We start from the raw sequence: 17,588 nt of genomic DNA, 5'->3' as shown, positions 1-17,588 counted from the left end.
TTAACACAAAATTGAATGGAGACCCGAACTTCAAAGCAGGTTTCAATTGGCTCGAAAAGTTTAAGGCGCGCCATGGTATTAAGAACTTGAAATTCACGGAGAAAAGTTTTCTGCCGACACATCTTCAGCAAACGCGTATATAGAAACTTTGATGCTGTTGGTAGAGGAAGAAGGATACTACGAAGACTTTATAATGCTGATGAGACTGGTTTAAACTGGAAAGCACTTCCCAGCAGATCATTAGTCTCACGCCGTGAGACCACTGCACCAGGGTACAAAACAATCGAAGAATGTGTAACCATAATGGTTTATGCCAATTCAAACTGGCAAACACCGATTGCTATTGTTTCTCATCGGGAAATCAAAAAATCCTAGATATTTCAAAAATATAAGAAACCTCCCAGTTACGTATGATCACCAGAAAAAACATAGATGAATGGTGAAATTTTCAAACAATGGTGTAAAAAAACGTTTATTCTGGAAGTGAAAGAATATTATTACTCGATAACGGCACCTTAACATCCGTCAATAGAATGCTTAGACCAGATTGACCAAATGGTTACGGATAAATTTCTTCCCTCATCAAATATTACATCTGTAATACAACCGATGGATCATTGTGGAATGGAAACGCTAAAACGCCTGTATCAAAAACAACTCCTTCGGTTGCTCTGATTAGCTGACGATAACGATGAGGAATCTTGTTATAAATTTCTTTTAAAAAATCAACTTAAAGGACTGTTGCTACATATTAACAGAAAGTTGGAATTCTATAGATGAAACTTTGAAGCAGTGTTGAAAAATATTGAAAAAATCACGAAACAAAATCTTCTAAAGGCCGTTGGGAAGTTCTGATGACAGTAATACAAATGAAAACATTATAAAAGTCACGGAAACATTAAAACAAATTTCAATGTGCAGAGAACACAATGAAGGTGTCAGTGCGCGGTTAAATTGTGATTTTAACAATCCTGGATTCCAAATTTTGAAAGATGATGAAATAATTGAGCCCTTGTCGAACATGAAAGTGATGGACCAAGAAGGTGATGAGGAGGAAAATATTGGTCCTTTACATTTTGATGCTTTTCAATGTTCAGAGTTTGCTATGAAGTGGTTTGAGAGACAGGAAGAATGTGACACAAGACAACTTTGATGTTTAAAAAGTGTACGTGATTTGGTAGCTACGAAAAGAAGAGCAACTTTTAAACGAATGTCAGTGACTTTTTTAAGACACAATAATTTTCTCTATGGACATATGTATGTATTACTATTACATATTTATTTATTTATTTATTTATATTATGTAGTTTGAATATTTTTCAAAAAAGCATAGTATTAAAATTACAAGTAAAACGATTTTTTATTTATTCGATTTTACGGATTTTTCGCTATACGGACATCTTACATCCTCATTTAATCCGATAATCGTAATGTATTTATTCAAGAACAAATTTTTACAAAACTGATTTTCACAAAGAGGTTTCAAAAAAGAAACTATTCATTTTAAACAAAACAATACAGTCACCTTTCGAAATAACGGCACCTTCGAGAATTCAAGGTGCCGTTATTTGGATTTTTCCGTTATCTAGAAAGTTTTATATTGGATTATTGCTAATATGAGCCATCAGGTTGAAAGTCCCTAAGATGAACGCCTCGACCCTTCCACTGTATTTCATTGATTTTGTTATTTGTAGCGTGAACGCAGTTGCGTTTATACACTGGTGTTCAACGAAAGTGCATCACCAAGGAATTTCACATTTCTAACTCTTTTTCGCGATGGTATGTTACATTAATGACTAGCATAACAAATAGAAATATAAACAAAGATATTTATTAATAGTTAAGGCAAAGCTAAGTAATATTTGACAAGTGCTCTCAAAATATTCCAAAATGAGCATTTGCAACCTTTATACAACATTTTTGGCAAACACGACAATTATGGCTGAAAAGTTATCAGAAACCCTCAATCTGCTCCAGTTTATCATTTTAAATTGAAAACAAAATGAAAAGTTCACCAGGTGCAAACTAATATTTAGTTGAACTGCCTCTGGCCCTGATAACAGTAGCACACCGTCGAGGCATTGACCAGATCAATTTCTGAAGAAAATCAACTGATAGTTCGTACTTCCAAACAGGAATTATGAAGTTCGCGAAGGGTTTTGGTTTCTTTCTGTCAACTGCAGATTCCACACGATGCCAACTTAGGATTTTCTATAGGATTCAGGTGTGGGCTGTTTCCTGGCCAGCTAACAGTTGTAATGGACCGTTCTTACAACCATTTTTTCACCTGTAACAAATGTAAACACATTACTGTCGAACCTCTAATGTAGAAATGAAGCTAAAATAACTACCGTACTTAGGTACCTACTTACACTTTTCGCCCGATAACAAGGAGCAGAGTCGTCCTGAAAGATGCGGTTACCTGGAAAGTTGAAATGGTCTCTAATGGTTGGCAGCAATTTGCCTTCCAATATAGCCAGGTAGCCATTGGAATTTACGGAACCTTTTATAAACTGCAGGTGACCTCTCCGCGATACGAAATGCACCCCCATACATTTGGCTGGTAGGGAATTACACTGTAGACACCGTACAGTCTAGATGGTATTCTTCACCACGTCTACGGCGAATCGTTTGTCTCCCATCAGAGCCATCCAGGTTGAAAATCTTCTCATCCAAGAAAGTAAGTGACTACCACTGCTCGGGGGTCCATTGGACATGCTCCTTACACCAAATTAGTCGGGCTTTTTTCATTTTTTGTGTGAGGAGGGGCTTCTTCTTAGGACGACGGGCTACAAGTCCATTTTTGAAGAGGTGTCTTCTGACTGTTACTGCACTTACTACCACTCCTGTATGTTCTTCCCATTCTCTTTTCAGCTCAGACGAAGCTTTACTGTTTTTAAGGCATAAGCGCTTCAAAACGCGGTCCTGTTTTTCCGTAGAGACTGGTTTGCGTCCGATTCCTTTTTTCCTATCAGCAGTACCAGTGTTCTTGAGTTTGGAAAGAAATCTACTCACTGTCGACTGATTGCAAGACACTCTATAAGCAACATTACGGGAAGAACATCCTTCCTCACGTAAAGCAACAATAGCACTTTCTTTGTGGTGTCAACTGCACGTAACTCGCCATCCTGACACAAGCAAGGAATGACTGCAACTCTTTCAGAGCGTGCTTATATAGCTGAAAATAACAACCGATTCACGTCATCACCTACGCGTGTCAATCTTATTTGATGCAGTCTGTAAGAAATATTGCCATATATTTACGTTATTCGGACGACAATTACAATTTTAGGGGATGATGCACTTTCTTTGAACACCAGTGTATCTTTCCCTGGCATGTGGATGGCAGATGTGGTTCATTTTTTCAAAATCCCAGGTGTGACCACATATTTTTGGCAATATAGTACATTGCTCGACAAAATTAACAGGACAAAATGTTGTTTATGAATATTTTATTTTGAACATTGTCGAAGAGGACGAATATTTGATATAATAGGCGACATCCTGGCATGCAAATTCCAGGGATAGCTACATCTCCAGTACTCAGGATGGCAAATTATCGTCTTTTAGATGATTCTTTGAGATGGCGGGCCGATGGACGACTTGAAGCCGGTCAGCCGCAGGCGAAGATGGCACGTTGCTTAATGTGTCATGTGGCACGCAGTGTCGTCTCGGCACTCTGGAAACAATTTAAGGAGACAGGAACCATTACAAGAGCTGTCTAAGGTTAGCCAAGGGCTACATCAACCAGAACGGACCGCTATGTGGCTCTAACAGCAAGATCGAACCCCACAATGTCCTATCCTGTCCTGTCTATTGAGGTCGTTGGGGCCACAGGTGAAAACATTTCCAACCGGACTGTGTTAAGAAGGCGGAGGAGGTTCCGAGAACAGATCCTTGAACCCTATGAGCGACGTTTTAGGGGTGCGGTTTGCCCAGAATTTTTTTCATACACGACAACACCACTGCATATAGAGCTCAGGTGGTGGAGGGATATCTTGAAACTGAAGATATGCAACGACTGCCGTGGCCAGCGCGATCACCGACGTAAATTCGATCGAACATGTGTGGGACGCTCTTTGGTGTCGCATTGTACGCCGACAGCCACCTCATCGGTCACTTGGTGAGCTAAGGTCTGCGCTGGTGGAAGAATGGGATTTGTTGCCACAGAATCGTGTAGATATCGTTATATCGAGCATGATTCACTGCTATCAAACTTGTTTAGCCGTTGGAGGGGATAATGCGCCTTGCTGATGTCATGTGACCATATTTTTGAGCACCTTGTATTTACTTCTGTAATGTGACCTTTTTGGTAATTCTTATACAGTCCCTATAAATGTCCCTTATACCTATCCGAAGCTTCTTGCTGTCTCCTAATTTCATCGTTATTTGATGGTACACCACCATACCAAATTTTGTCCTGCTTCATCGCAAGCTGCAAGAATTACACCACGTTTTCTGCGTGTTCTGTTAATTTTGTCGAGCAGTGTATGCATGGTAATGCTTAATGCATCTCTAGAAAATTACAATTTCCACATTTTATGAAATATATAAATAAAATATATTAATTGGTGCCTCAACAAAAATAGGCTCCATTCTTTTGACATTGGTATTAAAAATAAACCGGCAATTAAAACTTTTAAGTATTCACAAGAACATATGAGGTCCATAATGCTATTTTCTGTTATTTGCTATAATAAAATCCTATCCATGCAAAAAAGATTTATTAACAAAAAAAAAAAAAAAAAAAAAAAAAAAAAGGAAGTAAACATATCGGCGATGGGTTGTGATTTGAGGTTACATAAAAGAATTCTATCGTTATTCACGATGAGTAAGGCCTTGCACTTATAAGGAAGGACTTGCATAACAATTACAATCAACGCATTAAACTAATATTTTTTTCAGTGTCCTAACTGCATAAACATGTGCTTAAGCCTCATGTGAATATGAAAATTACTACTGTTCGTCGTTCTAAGTAGATGCATAAAACAGTTAGTAAAGGTTTTCAGTTACTGGCCGACTCACGATAAGCATTTTCTCAGCATCCCTAGCATAAAGTGCTTAGCTGTCCGCTTTCTTATCAGTAACTTCCTTCGTACATATCAAATAGGCGTGTTGCTCTGAATGGCAAACCAAGAGCCGCCACATGATCTCCGTAACCTTTATCAGTTATGTCTGCTTTTGTCGATCGCTCGTTCTTCACCTATGCAAACTAAGAAGCACTGAGGTGATCGCCACCACCGTTGTTATTAATGAACTGTGAACTGGAGAAATGTCTGCCAAGTTAATTAGTCTGAAATATTTTCTTCTCTCACTGTCGCAAAATTCTCCTGGAGATGGGACTCATTCGTAAATGAGCTTTTGTTGTAACTCACATACACTTTATACAATATTTATAGTTTTCTAGGGATTAATGATCTATGACCCTTTTCTCTTCTTTTTATTGAGTTCGTTAAAGTAGATAACTCAATGTCATGCAGCTTTTCATTATCAATTTCCACCATAATTTTTAGAGTTTTGGTGAAGAAAGTAATAGAAGACTGGGCAAAACACGTTACAGCCAATTTAATCCAGATTAACTGTGCTGATAAATGTTGATTGATGTCTGTTGTTTACAATTAAAACTAATCGCCGTGTGTTTCTAATGTGACAGTTGCATCGATTACTAGCTTTTTTAAATTGTCGCATGTGTTTATGCATAGAAATAGAATATTCACTTTTAATTAATCGCCTCAAGGTTTTGGAATTTTCGCATCGAATAATTTGAACATTGGGATTTTAACGTGAAAGGAAAAACATAAGTATTTTGAGCTTTTAGAACGAAATTAACATCTAGTATTAGTATGTACTGAAGAAGCCCTCAACTCTTCTTCCTCTTCTTTTTCCTCATCAAATTTTTAACGTGCACTGCTCGATCATCGGCTTCTGCCAAAAGGAAGGGGGAGGGGGAATATTGGTCACTGTCGTAAGTCTCCTTATTAATTAGACTAGTTGGGGACTATATGTATGTATGTTTAAATTTATAACAAGGTGTTCATGGATCTATTTGCATTTTGTACGGGGCCGTAGGAATTCCGGGAGAATCCCATTCCCTCCGTCTGAAATTGGCTAACTCAGTTCCGTTTGAAGAGGCCTTTAGAAATTTCTCTGATCAATGATAGGATTCAAATCCATAGGAGTCAGATCCCTACAAAGGAGCGACAAGTGGCAATACCACTACACTACTACTGAAAATCTTCTGATAATGTAGCTTCTCAGAATGAGTACACCTACCTTGAGAGATATGGCTATGCATTCAAAAAGCATTCTTTATCAGCCGACCGGGCTAGCCAGGTGGGTAAAGTGCCTGCCTCGCAACCCAACGGGCGCGGGTTCGAATCCCGCCAGTGGCTTGGATCAGAGTAAAATGTAAAAAATTTGGGAGGTGCATTATGGCCACAGAAGCCGATGCGCCAGCAACTAACAAAAAAAGAAAAAAATTCTTTATCATTCGTTGAATATCTTTTATTAGCACAAAAAAAAAGAAAAAAAATAGATTTTTTCTGGAGAACTCTTGCTCTCAATTATTGATAATCATTTTGCTGTATAGTTGTTTGGGTTGTTTTTAGAGTTGGCTTAACTTAGAGTTAACTGAATAATAAGAATATGTATAGTTACCCTGTTTTGGAATCTTTTAAAATATTAATCCTCAACTTCTTAAATTATTTTCGATTTAATAAATCGATTTTAAGTAATTTTAGAAAGAAATGATGTAAGTAATATAATGAAGTATAATGTATAAAACCGTAAATTTTAATAAGAATAAAAAAAATTGACTAGTGCGGGTTTAATATGATTTTTAGGAATCTTCAGATGTGTAAACTTTGAACCCTGAAATAACTGAAGGTCAGGTGAACCAAGCTCGTGCCTGTTTTGATAAGATAAGCATATGTGATTGACACAGATAGCTTTTGGCACAAAATAAATTAATGAATGAATTATTAATATTTGTAAAGCTTCAAGTAAAATCTAAACACGTTCTAGCTGTTTCTATATCATTTTGTTGGAACAAAATACAGAGAAATGGTTATTAACAAGAACCACTGGAGCTCGCGAGACAGATAATTTTTTTAGTTAGAATATAAAGAAAACGTTTTTAGCAGGGACAAACGATATAAATAAGTTTAAGAGCCAGTGAGCTAGCGAAATAACTCGTAAAACTTGCAAAACTTTTCTATTATCCTTTTGACTCAGTTTATAGCTCAATATGATGATGGTATTCACGGCAGTGTTTTACAGTTTCCATGCACTTTTGTTCGTTAATAGATAATTTTATTCTAAACTACGATGTTGCATTTAATGCTTAATGCCAGCATAAACACACCAAATGAAGTAAGGGAAATTCGGACTAGATAGTGAAGTTTTTATCATGAAGGCATAATTGTGCTTTCTTAGATTATTCTCTCGTCGGAATGCGTTTATTACGTTGTTTTAAGCACTATTAATATAATCTTAATAAGCCAGTAGTCGGGTGCTTAGTGTATTTTAAGTTGACATTTTAGTTTATAAACTAATTTACTTTAAAATCTCGAACCTTATCCTACTTTTCTTATTTTCTGTAGCGCCTCCACACTTCAAGATGAAGCCTCCTGATATTGTATACGTGAAAGTTGGAGAATCGGTGTCCTTACCTTGTGAAGCTGAGGGCACGCCTCCTCCCGCTCTCATCTGGTATAAAGTAAGTGTTCTTACTTATAAATAATAAATAAAAATAACTTGCTATTGAATTTGAACTGATCAATTCGTTCTTATTTATCTGAATTCTCAGTTTGGTTATCATATTTGTTTATATCAGTATTAATATTTTAAAAATAATTTTAAAATAATTTTCCAAATTCAACTTTGCTTATTTTTAGCGAAGAATAGGATTCAAAGTTATATCGGGTTATCTTTACGAAAACGAACTCAAATTTTTTAATTGCCATTCCACATTAGGTAACAATTCATTACTGTCACGCTGTTATTTTTATGCTGGCTAGCTTCACAGTTAGGAAATTAACCTTATTTTTATTCTCATTTCGACTTAACTTCCAAGGTTTATTATTTATTTCTGTTGGTTGATACTTGACCTAACACTGACCTACTCTGTCTTAAACAGCACCCCCATCGACTCGTTCCATAGCGCAGTTTGGGGATAATTAACCCCAAACTATGCCTCAATTCACGATCTTCGGTTCACCGCGGAAAGTCTGTATTTTCTGAACATTCTTAACCTACTCACCACAAAATACACCGATGAGCCAAAACATTATGACCAGCGAGTCGTTATGCAAATCGAAGCAACTGTAGGTGAACTACGGCGCGTGCGCGGGTCTGGACACGGTATAAAAAACGCCTGATACTGAGCTCCGTTAATCAGTGTTACTCTTGTTCTTCAGATGGGAAAGGCAGTGGACTTAAGCGAGTTTGACAATGGCCAAATTGTAATGGCCAGACGAGTGGGTCAGAGCATATCCGAAACGGCACTGCTAGTGGGATGCTCATGGTCAGCCGTGGTTAGTACCTACCAGAAGTGGTCCGAAGAGGGGGAACCCATGAACTGCCGGCGAAGTGTTGGACGACCACAGTTCATCGATGCTCGAGGTGAGTGAAGGCTCTCCCGGATGGTACGTGGCAACAGAAGGGCGACTGTAGCGCAACTCGCCGTTAATTGGAATGCTGGTGACGGGGGTAATGTGTCACAACACACAGTACATCGAACCCTGCTGAAAATGGGGCTGCGTAGCCGCAGGCCGCTTCGTGTGTCCATGCTAATCACGGTTCACCGGCAAGAGTGCCTACAATGGGCTTTTTCGTTTTCATTCATTCATTTTATTAATTACACACAATATGCAGTCTCATGATTATGTACATCAAAGTATGCCTCTCTCTCTGCTTGGTTAGCAGCGAACCAGACTGTCCCTTCCAATTTACAATCATGCAGATCAATGCACAACACTAGATGCGTTGCTGATGAGATCAGGCTCATTGCAACGGAAAATTTATTTGATATTATATGCATTCAGGAACCTTATGTCTCTAAGCACTTTTATGGGCAATCTTCCAAAGTTATGGGATATCCCATGACTACAAGAATCATTCAGTCCTCTGCAACATATCATAAATCTGCCATCATCATATTATCTCTGGCTTATGTAATCAAAATTCCACCTGTATTTTAGTCTCTACATCAACTTTCTCGTTCTACTTACTGTCACTGTATTGTCCACCATCAGCAGATATTAATTTATCACAAATATATCTAGAACAGGTGTTTGCTACTTTAAATCTGACATATTTAATAATTACAACTGATTCTAACTCAAAATGTTTCTTATGGTTCAGCAGTCTTGGCCAACAGAGGTAGGATTTTAGAGGAATTTTTATTCACCTACAATTTAAATCTACACAACTTACCCAACCAACCGCACAGCTTCTCAAACGTCCACAGAGAATTAAACATTGATTTAACCATTTCAACGTCCGCCATGTCCTCGAGGATCTCTGATTGGACCATACATACTGACTACACAAACAAACAGTGACCACCGAGCAATCGCTTTTAAGGTATCTCTCCTTCCAAATACTACAGGTCGCCTCCTCCTCCAAAAGATCTTAGAAGATTTTCTATCAAAACCATCAAATTGCCTTTATTTATGTATTCAATTCACCAGGATTTTAACGTTGACACTCGCCGGTCTTTGAACCAGTTCAATGCCTCAGAATATGCATTCTATGTACAGGCTGCCTTACTTAGTGCTATAGAACGCTCCGCTAAGAAGAAAATTAGCAAGCATACTACAGTTCCATGGTGGACAGCTGAACTTTCTACCCTGCGCAAAAAAGTACACAAAGCACGGAGAGACTTTCAACGGATAAGGTCCTGGCCTGAATCAGAAGTCACCAGACTAAAAAATATCTATAAAAGTCAGCGGAAAGAATACGTAAATACAATTGCAAAACAAAAACTTGCCTCCTGGCAAAGTTCACTCCACAGGAAATTCTGATCCCTGGGATCTATTATATAAAATTAGCACAAACAAGTTTCACTCTCATGAAGTGTACAACACTGTAGTGAACAACGATACATAAACCACTAACTGAAATGACTCCGTTAACGCCATCCTGGATCGCTTGCTTCCCCTGGACGATCTCACCACAGAAACTCCAGTACAAATGTCTATTAGGAACAGCAACTGAACCTACCACTCCTCATATGAAACGGATCTCTTCACTCTTCCCGAGCTAAAGCTGGCCCTAAACAAAATAAATATCCATAAATGTCCAGGTTTAGATGTTGTGGAAAATGCTGTAATTATCAAATTTGCCGAAATCTTTCCAGAAGTACTTCTATGTACAACAAATACCTTACTGAGGGGATATTTCCTAATCTCTGGAAGGTAGCTTTGATCAAAATTTTTCACAAGCCTGACAAAAATAAATCTGGTCCCAAAGCATACAGACCCATCTCTCTTTTGGTAAACCTTGGCAAACTATTTGAAAGATTGTTAGTACCCAGAGTAGCAGATCTAATTGAAGGTCAAAATTTAATGTATCCATCCCAATTTGGCTTCAAGAAGGGAAAATCCTGTGAAGACGCCTTGGTCTCTTTAGTTAACTACATATCAGCTTCGAAGGCTAAATATGAAATGGCCATATTCGTTGACTTCGAAGGAGCTTTCGATTCCCTCTGGTGGGAGAGCACTCTCAATTGTCTTACCAAAGCCAAGTGCTCTCAGCAACTATTCCAAGTTATTAGAAGCTACTTCCAAAATAGACTCATCCAAGTAATCTCGAAACAGCAGCCTCTCGTTCAAGGACCGTCTCAAGAGGATGCCCCCAGGGATCAGTTATGGGACCCCTCTTCTGGAACATAGTTTTGGACAGCTGGCTCATGCAAAAACCTGACAATATCTCTGCCTTCGCCTACGCCGATGATTTGATTCTTCTAATTCCAGGTCGATCGCGTCTTCATCTAGAACAATCAGCCAATATAACTTTTTCTGAGCAAATCAAGTGGTCAAGTATACATAAACTGCGAATATCTGCCACAAAGACAAAACTGTTGGTTTTTAAGGGCAACTTAGATTACAGAAGATCTCCTAATATGAAGATAGACGGAAAGCAAATCCCTTTTGTTCCTGAATTAAAACATCTTGGCGTATTTAGATGACAGGTTAACCTTCTCCTCTCATATTAATCAACTCGCCTCGAAGATTAAGAAATTCACTGCAGCAATTATCCGCATTTCCAAATCGGACTGGAGACTACATAAAAAGACTCTCTTACTATATTATACAGCAGTATTCGTACCAATAGCAACATATGCTTCGAGAGTCTTGTTTCATAGAGCCGTTAATGTTAAATTCCGTTCCAAGCTTATCTCCATTCAACAGATTATGCTGCTTGCCATGCTCCCGGCCTGCAGGACAGTGTCCTCTGCTGCTCTGCAGGTCCTTGCTGGAGTCTTACCACAAGACCTGCATGTCATCTCCAAAGGACTATTCTATCGGCTAAAACACAGAGTTCCTGGCGAGATTCTCAGCATCTCATGCAACTTAATGCTAACATCAAAGACGGGAAACGGAGAATCTGGAATAAATTTATCAGTGTGTGTGGCAATCACAATAGGATTCCAGTACTACCGGTCAAGTCACCCGCTCTTTTATTCCTGCAGTTACCTTCCCTCTCAACTAGAACGTCCGCCAATGGTTTTCTCCCAGCATAACAACATCGTATATACTTACTGGGCACGGCTCCATCAACTCCAAACTATTTCAAGTTGGCTTGTCTGACACCAATATCTGCTTGTGTGGTGTTGAGGAAACCTGGACTCACATTCTGTATCGCTGCAACCTGTACCACTACGACAGATCTACTCTACAAGCTGCTGTCAGCAACTTCTCTGAAGGAAATGAAGTGGCACTGACTGAAAATTCTCAATCGTTCTCAGCTCTACAACAATTCTGCCCTGCTGTTTTCACTAAAAGAAAGCAACTCTTCTCAAGTCTATCAACATATCAACAACAAGGAACCAACCCAACACCTGAAATGTCTATCGATATCTCTTAAAACTGATATCACCTGCCATCTACTTTTTTTTTTTTAGCTGGTACCCCGGTTTGGGCAGCTGTGGGTACGGGATTAGCTAGCACCCACTGGTATAGCACTACCTCCAGTGAGTGCGGTTTTCGTTCTTCCTAGTACAGAAAAAGACTGCTGTCTTGTGGTTCCTGTGATACCTCTGATTAGCTGCGTGATGTGATTTGCTCTGTAAACATGTTACATGTTCATTCCACTTATGGCATTGTAATTAACATGATTCTATGTATATCATTGTATATAATATACATAGTGTTTGTATGTACATAGTGGATTTGTCAGTTTCTGGTTGGGGCCGCTTGTTGTTTTTTTTTTGTAAATAAAGAAAGAAGAAAGTATATACATGATTTATATACAATATATATTTACATATAATTAGATGCTCTGTACATATCATTAAACACTCGTGTATGTGTGTTTGTGTAAGTGTGTTCTTTAATCAGGGTAGCTCCCAGGCATAAGCCCAACTCTACCTTGAGAACTTGTGAATATGTAGTCTTTACAAAGCAGACCTGGTCTGATTTTACTGTAGCGCAATTCACGCATGAAATCCTGCACCCACTGGAGGTAGTGCAATACCACTGAGTGCCCTATAATGGGCACGCGAGCATCGAAACTGGACCTTGAGTGATTGTAAGAAGGTTGTCTGGTCCGATGAATCACGTTTCCTGTTGCACCATGGGGACCGCCGGCTACGTGCGCCTCGTTTACCTGGGGAGGTGATGGTGTCTAGATGCACCGTGGGACGAAAACAAGCCGGTGGCGCCGGTGTCATGCTTTGGGCGTTGTTTTGCTGGGATACCCTAGGTCCAGTCATCCATGTGCGGGGCTTCCAAAATTCCTCAGACATCAGTCCCATCGAGCATCTGTGGTTTGTGTTGGAACAGCAACTCCAATCTGCAGCGTCTCAGCCACGGACCTCACAGGAGTTAAAGGATCTGCTGGTTATGTGTTGGTACCAGATACCACAAGACACATTTAGAAATCTTGTAGCGTCCATGCCTCGCCGCGTACGAGCTGTTTTGGCTGCACTTGGAGGACCAACATCATATTAGGTAGATAGCCATAATGTTTTGGCTCATAGGTGTATATCAGTACCATGATATTCATATTCTTGCTATACGGAGCAAAAATTTAGAGTTTTTCTACCATCACCAAAACAACTGTCATCTGCACTGGAAGGCTGCCAAGCACCATATCTCAGCTTGGAGGCAGGATCCCACTTGTTAAATCTCTAGACTTCTTCCGAACCCAAACCATTTCCAACGAGTATTCGAACTCGTTGGAAATGGCTTGAGTTCGATTTCCATCTCCAGCCAAAGTAATAATAATAGTAATAGTATTCGCGATATTGTGCAAGGAAACCACAGGCTTTTGCTGCACTGGCAAAAAAAAAATAACGCCAACTAGATCAGAAAATATAAAGTATGAGGAGGGAAGCATATTCTCTCCTCATACAGGTGACTATCCAGTTGACCTTTGAATTTATTCAAACAGTCAGCCTCAACTACCTGCGAAGGCAACTTGTTCCAGCAATCAACTACTCGCTGGCTAAAAGAAAACTTCTAATACAATCCAGTATAAACCTCAACCCCTGTAAAATGAATTTATAGCAATTAAAATTCTTCCGTCATTCATTTTACCAATCCCTCTCAGTGCTTTATAAAACTCAATCAGGTCACCTCTAAGGTGCCTGGTTGCCAAGCTCTGTATCCCACATAATCGGCGTCTTTCCTCATACGGTCGTCCTTTTGTCAATCTTACCATGCGAGTTGCCCGTTCTTGGACCCTTTCAGGAAGCTCAATGTCTTTTTTCAGATGATGTCTCCATACTTGAACACAGTATTCCAAATTTGGTGTTACAGTTGAGTTGAGAAATACTGCCCGTTGCAACTGTATTTGTGTAAGAAACTAATGTTAAATTTTATCCCTTTATGGGCTTCTTCACAAGTGACAGAGTCAGTCGTTTTTCAGGTAAGTGCTACGTGTAAACTCCGATTTTTCTTATTGAAATTAGTCACACCGACCATAGAGTAATAGAGTATACTCGTTATATAGACATGATATTCTAATAGACTCGCACCCTTAGTTACCAAAACAAATTTTGAACAACCAGCTCCCTAGAAACCCATCAGAGATTATAGATATAATCTCTGATGTTTTACTGTTTCGAAATTACTGTTGAATTACTGTTTCGAAAAGGCGCTGTGACATTGGAGGATTCCTCAACCAGCCTTTTCCTTTATACCAGGAATCACACAGGAAGCACACATAAATTTACACACAAACAGATGCTGTAACTCTCAAATACACAGGCAAGAATTGCAAAAGGTAAGTGTCTCAAACAAGTACAGTATTCCTAGAACTAAACCTTGCCCCTTCCTGAGAAGTAACCTTTATTTTCATCGTAATTTCCCCCTCCCCCTCACCCCAACTCAGTGCACTGTCCAAAGAGGATCGGAAAATCATCCTCTGAAAGTGTGTAAAGATAGTTATAATAACCGAAGCATTTTTAGATAACTTCATGAGTCAATTGACCAACAAAGATGTAATTGTTATATATACAGGTTAAATCCTTGTTAATAATGAATTAATTTATCCACTGATATGAACAATTCTCACATAGATTCTCGTATAAGTACTTGGTATATACACATGAACATTAAGCTCTATGTTATTTGCGACCTATAAATGTATTATATCTGAACCTGTGCCCTTCTAGATAACTTACCAGTAAAAATTACCAGATTAGCGCTACTTTAATCAAACAGAGTATCTTTATAAATGTGCAGTAAGTTGTGCCATTTGAACAATTGCAATCTTGAATTCCATCAATAACCCGACGAATTTTTATGGGCCTTTTTCACATTGTAGCTAAGTTCGGTTTCAGACAAGGATAGAACGGTTTTTCTCCCGGAAACGCGGATTTTTCGTCCAGCAAATATTGGCAAATCGACCACAGAACACACGCAATTTACAGACATATTGCCTACGGCGCAGTGTGGCCTAAGTTTCTGACGCACCTAAAACCCTACAAGTAATATAGTATACTAATATAACTAAGGGTACGATCACCCTTTGCAAGTTATAAATGCTATTTCTCTATGTGCAACCATAATTAATGGGACACGAAGAGAAATGGCTCATACCAAGGTTAGGAATGTATTAAGCGCCAAAGCAACTAAGACTATGAGGCTTCAGTACGTTGTGTCTGTAAATTGCATATGTTTTATGGTCGATTTGCTGGACGAAAAACCAGAGCTTCGGTGGGGAGGTGATGCAACCCTCGACAATAACTAACCCAGCCACGTTGTGAAAATAGCCCATAAAAGTTCTCGAATCATTGATGGGATTCGAACATATGCCTTTTCCACCATATGTGAGATGGACAGTGATAATATCCAGATAAGATTTTAAGACACTTTCCGCCAATTTATGATACATTTCGATGGAAAAAACTTCCATATCTCTAGCAGAACAGTGGACTCTTTTGTGCCCAAATCGAGCCAGTTCATCGGTGTCGTATTATTCTCCTCCAAACCGTCATATGCCGAGCTTTGTGACAGTAGGCATTGCCCTATTGAAAAACAAAAAACCCTGCATAATAAAATTTCATCAGTTTTGGAAAAAAATGGAATTATCAAGGATAATTCCCTGTCGTTACTCGTTTAGAAAAGCTTGCAGTTTAAAATCCATCTACAGACTTAGCCGAGTCCTTCAGTTTCAGGCCGAAGTGTAGGAGAATTCCCAGGATTTTCCGCAGTTTTTCTTCTTAAAAACAGAAAAACTAGCCATAGAACCTACACAATTTACAAGCGCACAACGTGTAGCCTAATGGTCTGAGTTATTCTTCAGAGAATCCAAAACAATCCACTTTAGCATTAGCATTAGTAGAGGCATTTGATGCAAGAAAGCAAGCTTATGCAGCATCAGCCAAAAAAATTAAAAGTAAAATAAATAACCACTTCCACTTCACCCCGCTGTTCGTTCGAAATACCTGTCCAGCCTAGCCTTAAACTTATTTAGGCTATCAACTTCCACGACAAGGGATGGAAGTCTGTTCCACCTACCAACCATCCGCTGGCTAAAGGCAAATTTCCGCACATCTATCCTACATCTGTCTTTCCTCAATTTGAATTTATGCCCTCTCAGGTGATTATTCTGAGCAAGAGGAAGAATCCCATCAGCATTGAGCATGCTCAAACCATTCAAGGCTTTGTACACCTCTATCAGATCACCTCGCTGCTGCCTAGTCTCCAGACACTGTAATTCGCAAAACTTAAGCCTTTCTTCGTAAGAGCACCCCTTTGTTCCATTCACTAATCTTGTTGCCCTTCTCTGTACTCGTTCCAGCAGCTCTACATCCTTCTTGAAATGAGGTCTCCAGGCCTGTATACAGTACTCTAGGTGTGGCCTGACCATTGCCTTATACAAGGGAATAATCACCTCCTTATCCCTGCTAGAAAAATTCCTATATATCATTGACAATACACCATGAGCTACTCTTGCAGCCCGTCTGCACTGCTTAGAGAACTTCATATCTGCCTGCACAACCACCCCCAGGTCTCTTTCATTCTCTACCACAGTCAGTGTAGTACCACAGAGTTGATACGTTGCTGTTTCCCATATGTAGTACTTTACATTTGTCAATGTTAAACTTCATTTGCCACCTCTCAACCCATGTGCTCAACCTTTCCAGATCCTGTTGCAGCAGCATAGTGTCAGTAGTGTCCTTGACAACCCTGCCAACCTTCGTATCGTCTGCAAACTTGGACATTAAGCTTGATATACCATCATCAATATCATTTATAAATACAGAAAACAATAAAGGACCCAATACCGAACCCTGAGGGACTCCACTAATAACATTAGTCCACGATGAGCAGTGTCCATTGATTACCACTCTCTGTCTTCTCCCCCTCAACCACCCCTTTATCCATAGCAGCAATTTGCCTCCAATACCACACTGCTCCAATTTGTGCAGCAGTCTTCCATGTGCAACAGTATCAAAAGCCTTTCTAAGATCCAAGTATATAATATCAAAGTTATTCCCTGCATCCAATTCTTTTGTGACTGCATCATAGTATCCAATCAAATTGGTCAGGCAAGACTTCCCCTTAACAAAACCATGCTGTGTCTGAGCTATAACTGAAGTCTTGTCTAGATGATCCTGCAGTGCTTCTTTAACCAGTGCCTCCATTAATTTTCCGGGAACAGAAGTTAAACTCACAGATCTATAGTTACTTGTGTCAGCCTTTGATCCTCCTTTGTGAATTGGGGTCACATTTGCACAACTCCAGTCCATGGGTACCTCCCCTGAGTCCAAGGAAGCTCTCATAATTATGGCTAAGGGTTTGCTTACTTCCTTTGCTGCCTCCTTTAATATAACTGGATAGATTCCATCCACCCCAGGTGCCTTTCTTGTGTTTATCTTCAACAATTTCTCCTCCACTTTACTCTCAGTTATT

General features: G+C 39.3%; 1 protein-coding gene across 4 annotated transcripts in view; it reads left to right on the top strand.

The window, feature by feature from the left end:
- The window catches only part of LOC150086693 (protein turtle-like), a 1,103,226-nt gene that overhangs the window by 364,010 nt on the left and 721,628 nt on the right, over window positions 1-17,588 (top strand). For all 4 annotated transcript variants that reach the window (XM_090372696.1, XM_090372694.1, XM_090372697.1 and 1 more), the window contains one exon: window positions 7,602-7,717. In XM_090372696.1, coding sequence (XP_090228822.1) covers window positions 7,602-7,717 — 116 coding nt within the window. The remainder of the gene's footprint in view (window positions 1-7,601; window positions 7,718-17,588) is intronic.

The sequence above is a fragment of the Mastigoproctus giganteus genome, chromosome 4 (genome assembly GCF_048544385.1).
Source record: "Mastigoproctus giganteus isolate SK-2022 chromosome 4, ASM4854438v1, whole genome shotgun sequence".
Taxonomy (NCBI): Eukaryota; Metazoa; Arthropoda; class Arachnida; order Uropygi; family Thelyphonidae; genus Mastigoproctus; species Mastigoproctus giganteus.
This window is presented reverse-complemented; position numbering and strand designations above follow the sequence as displayed.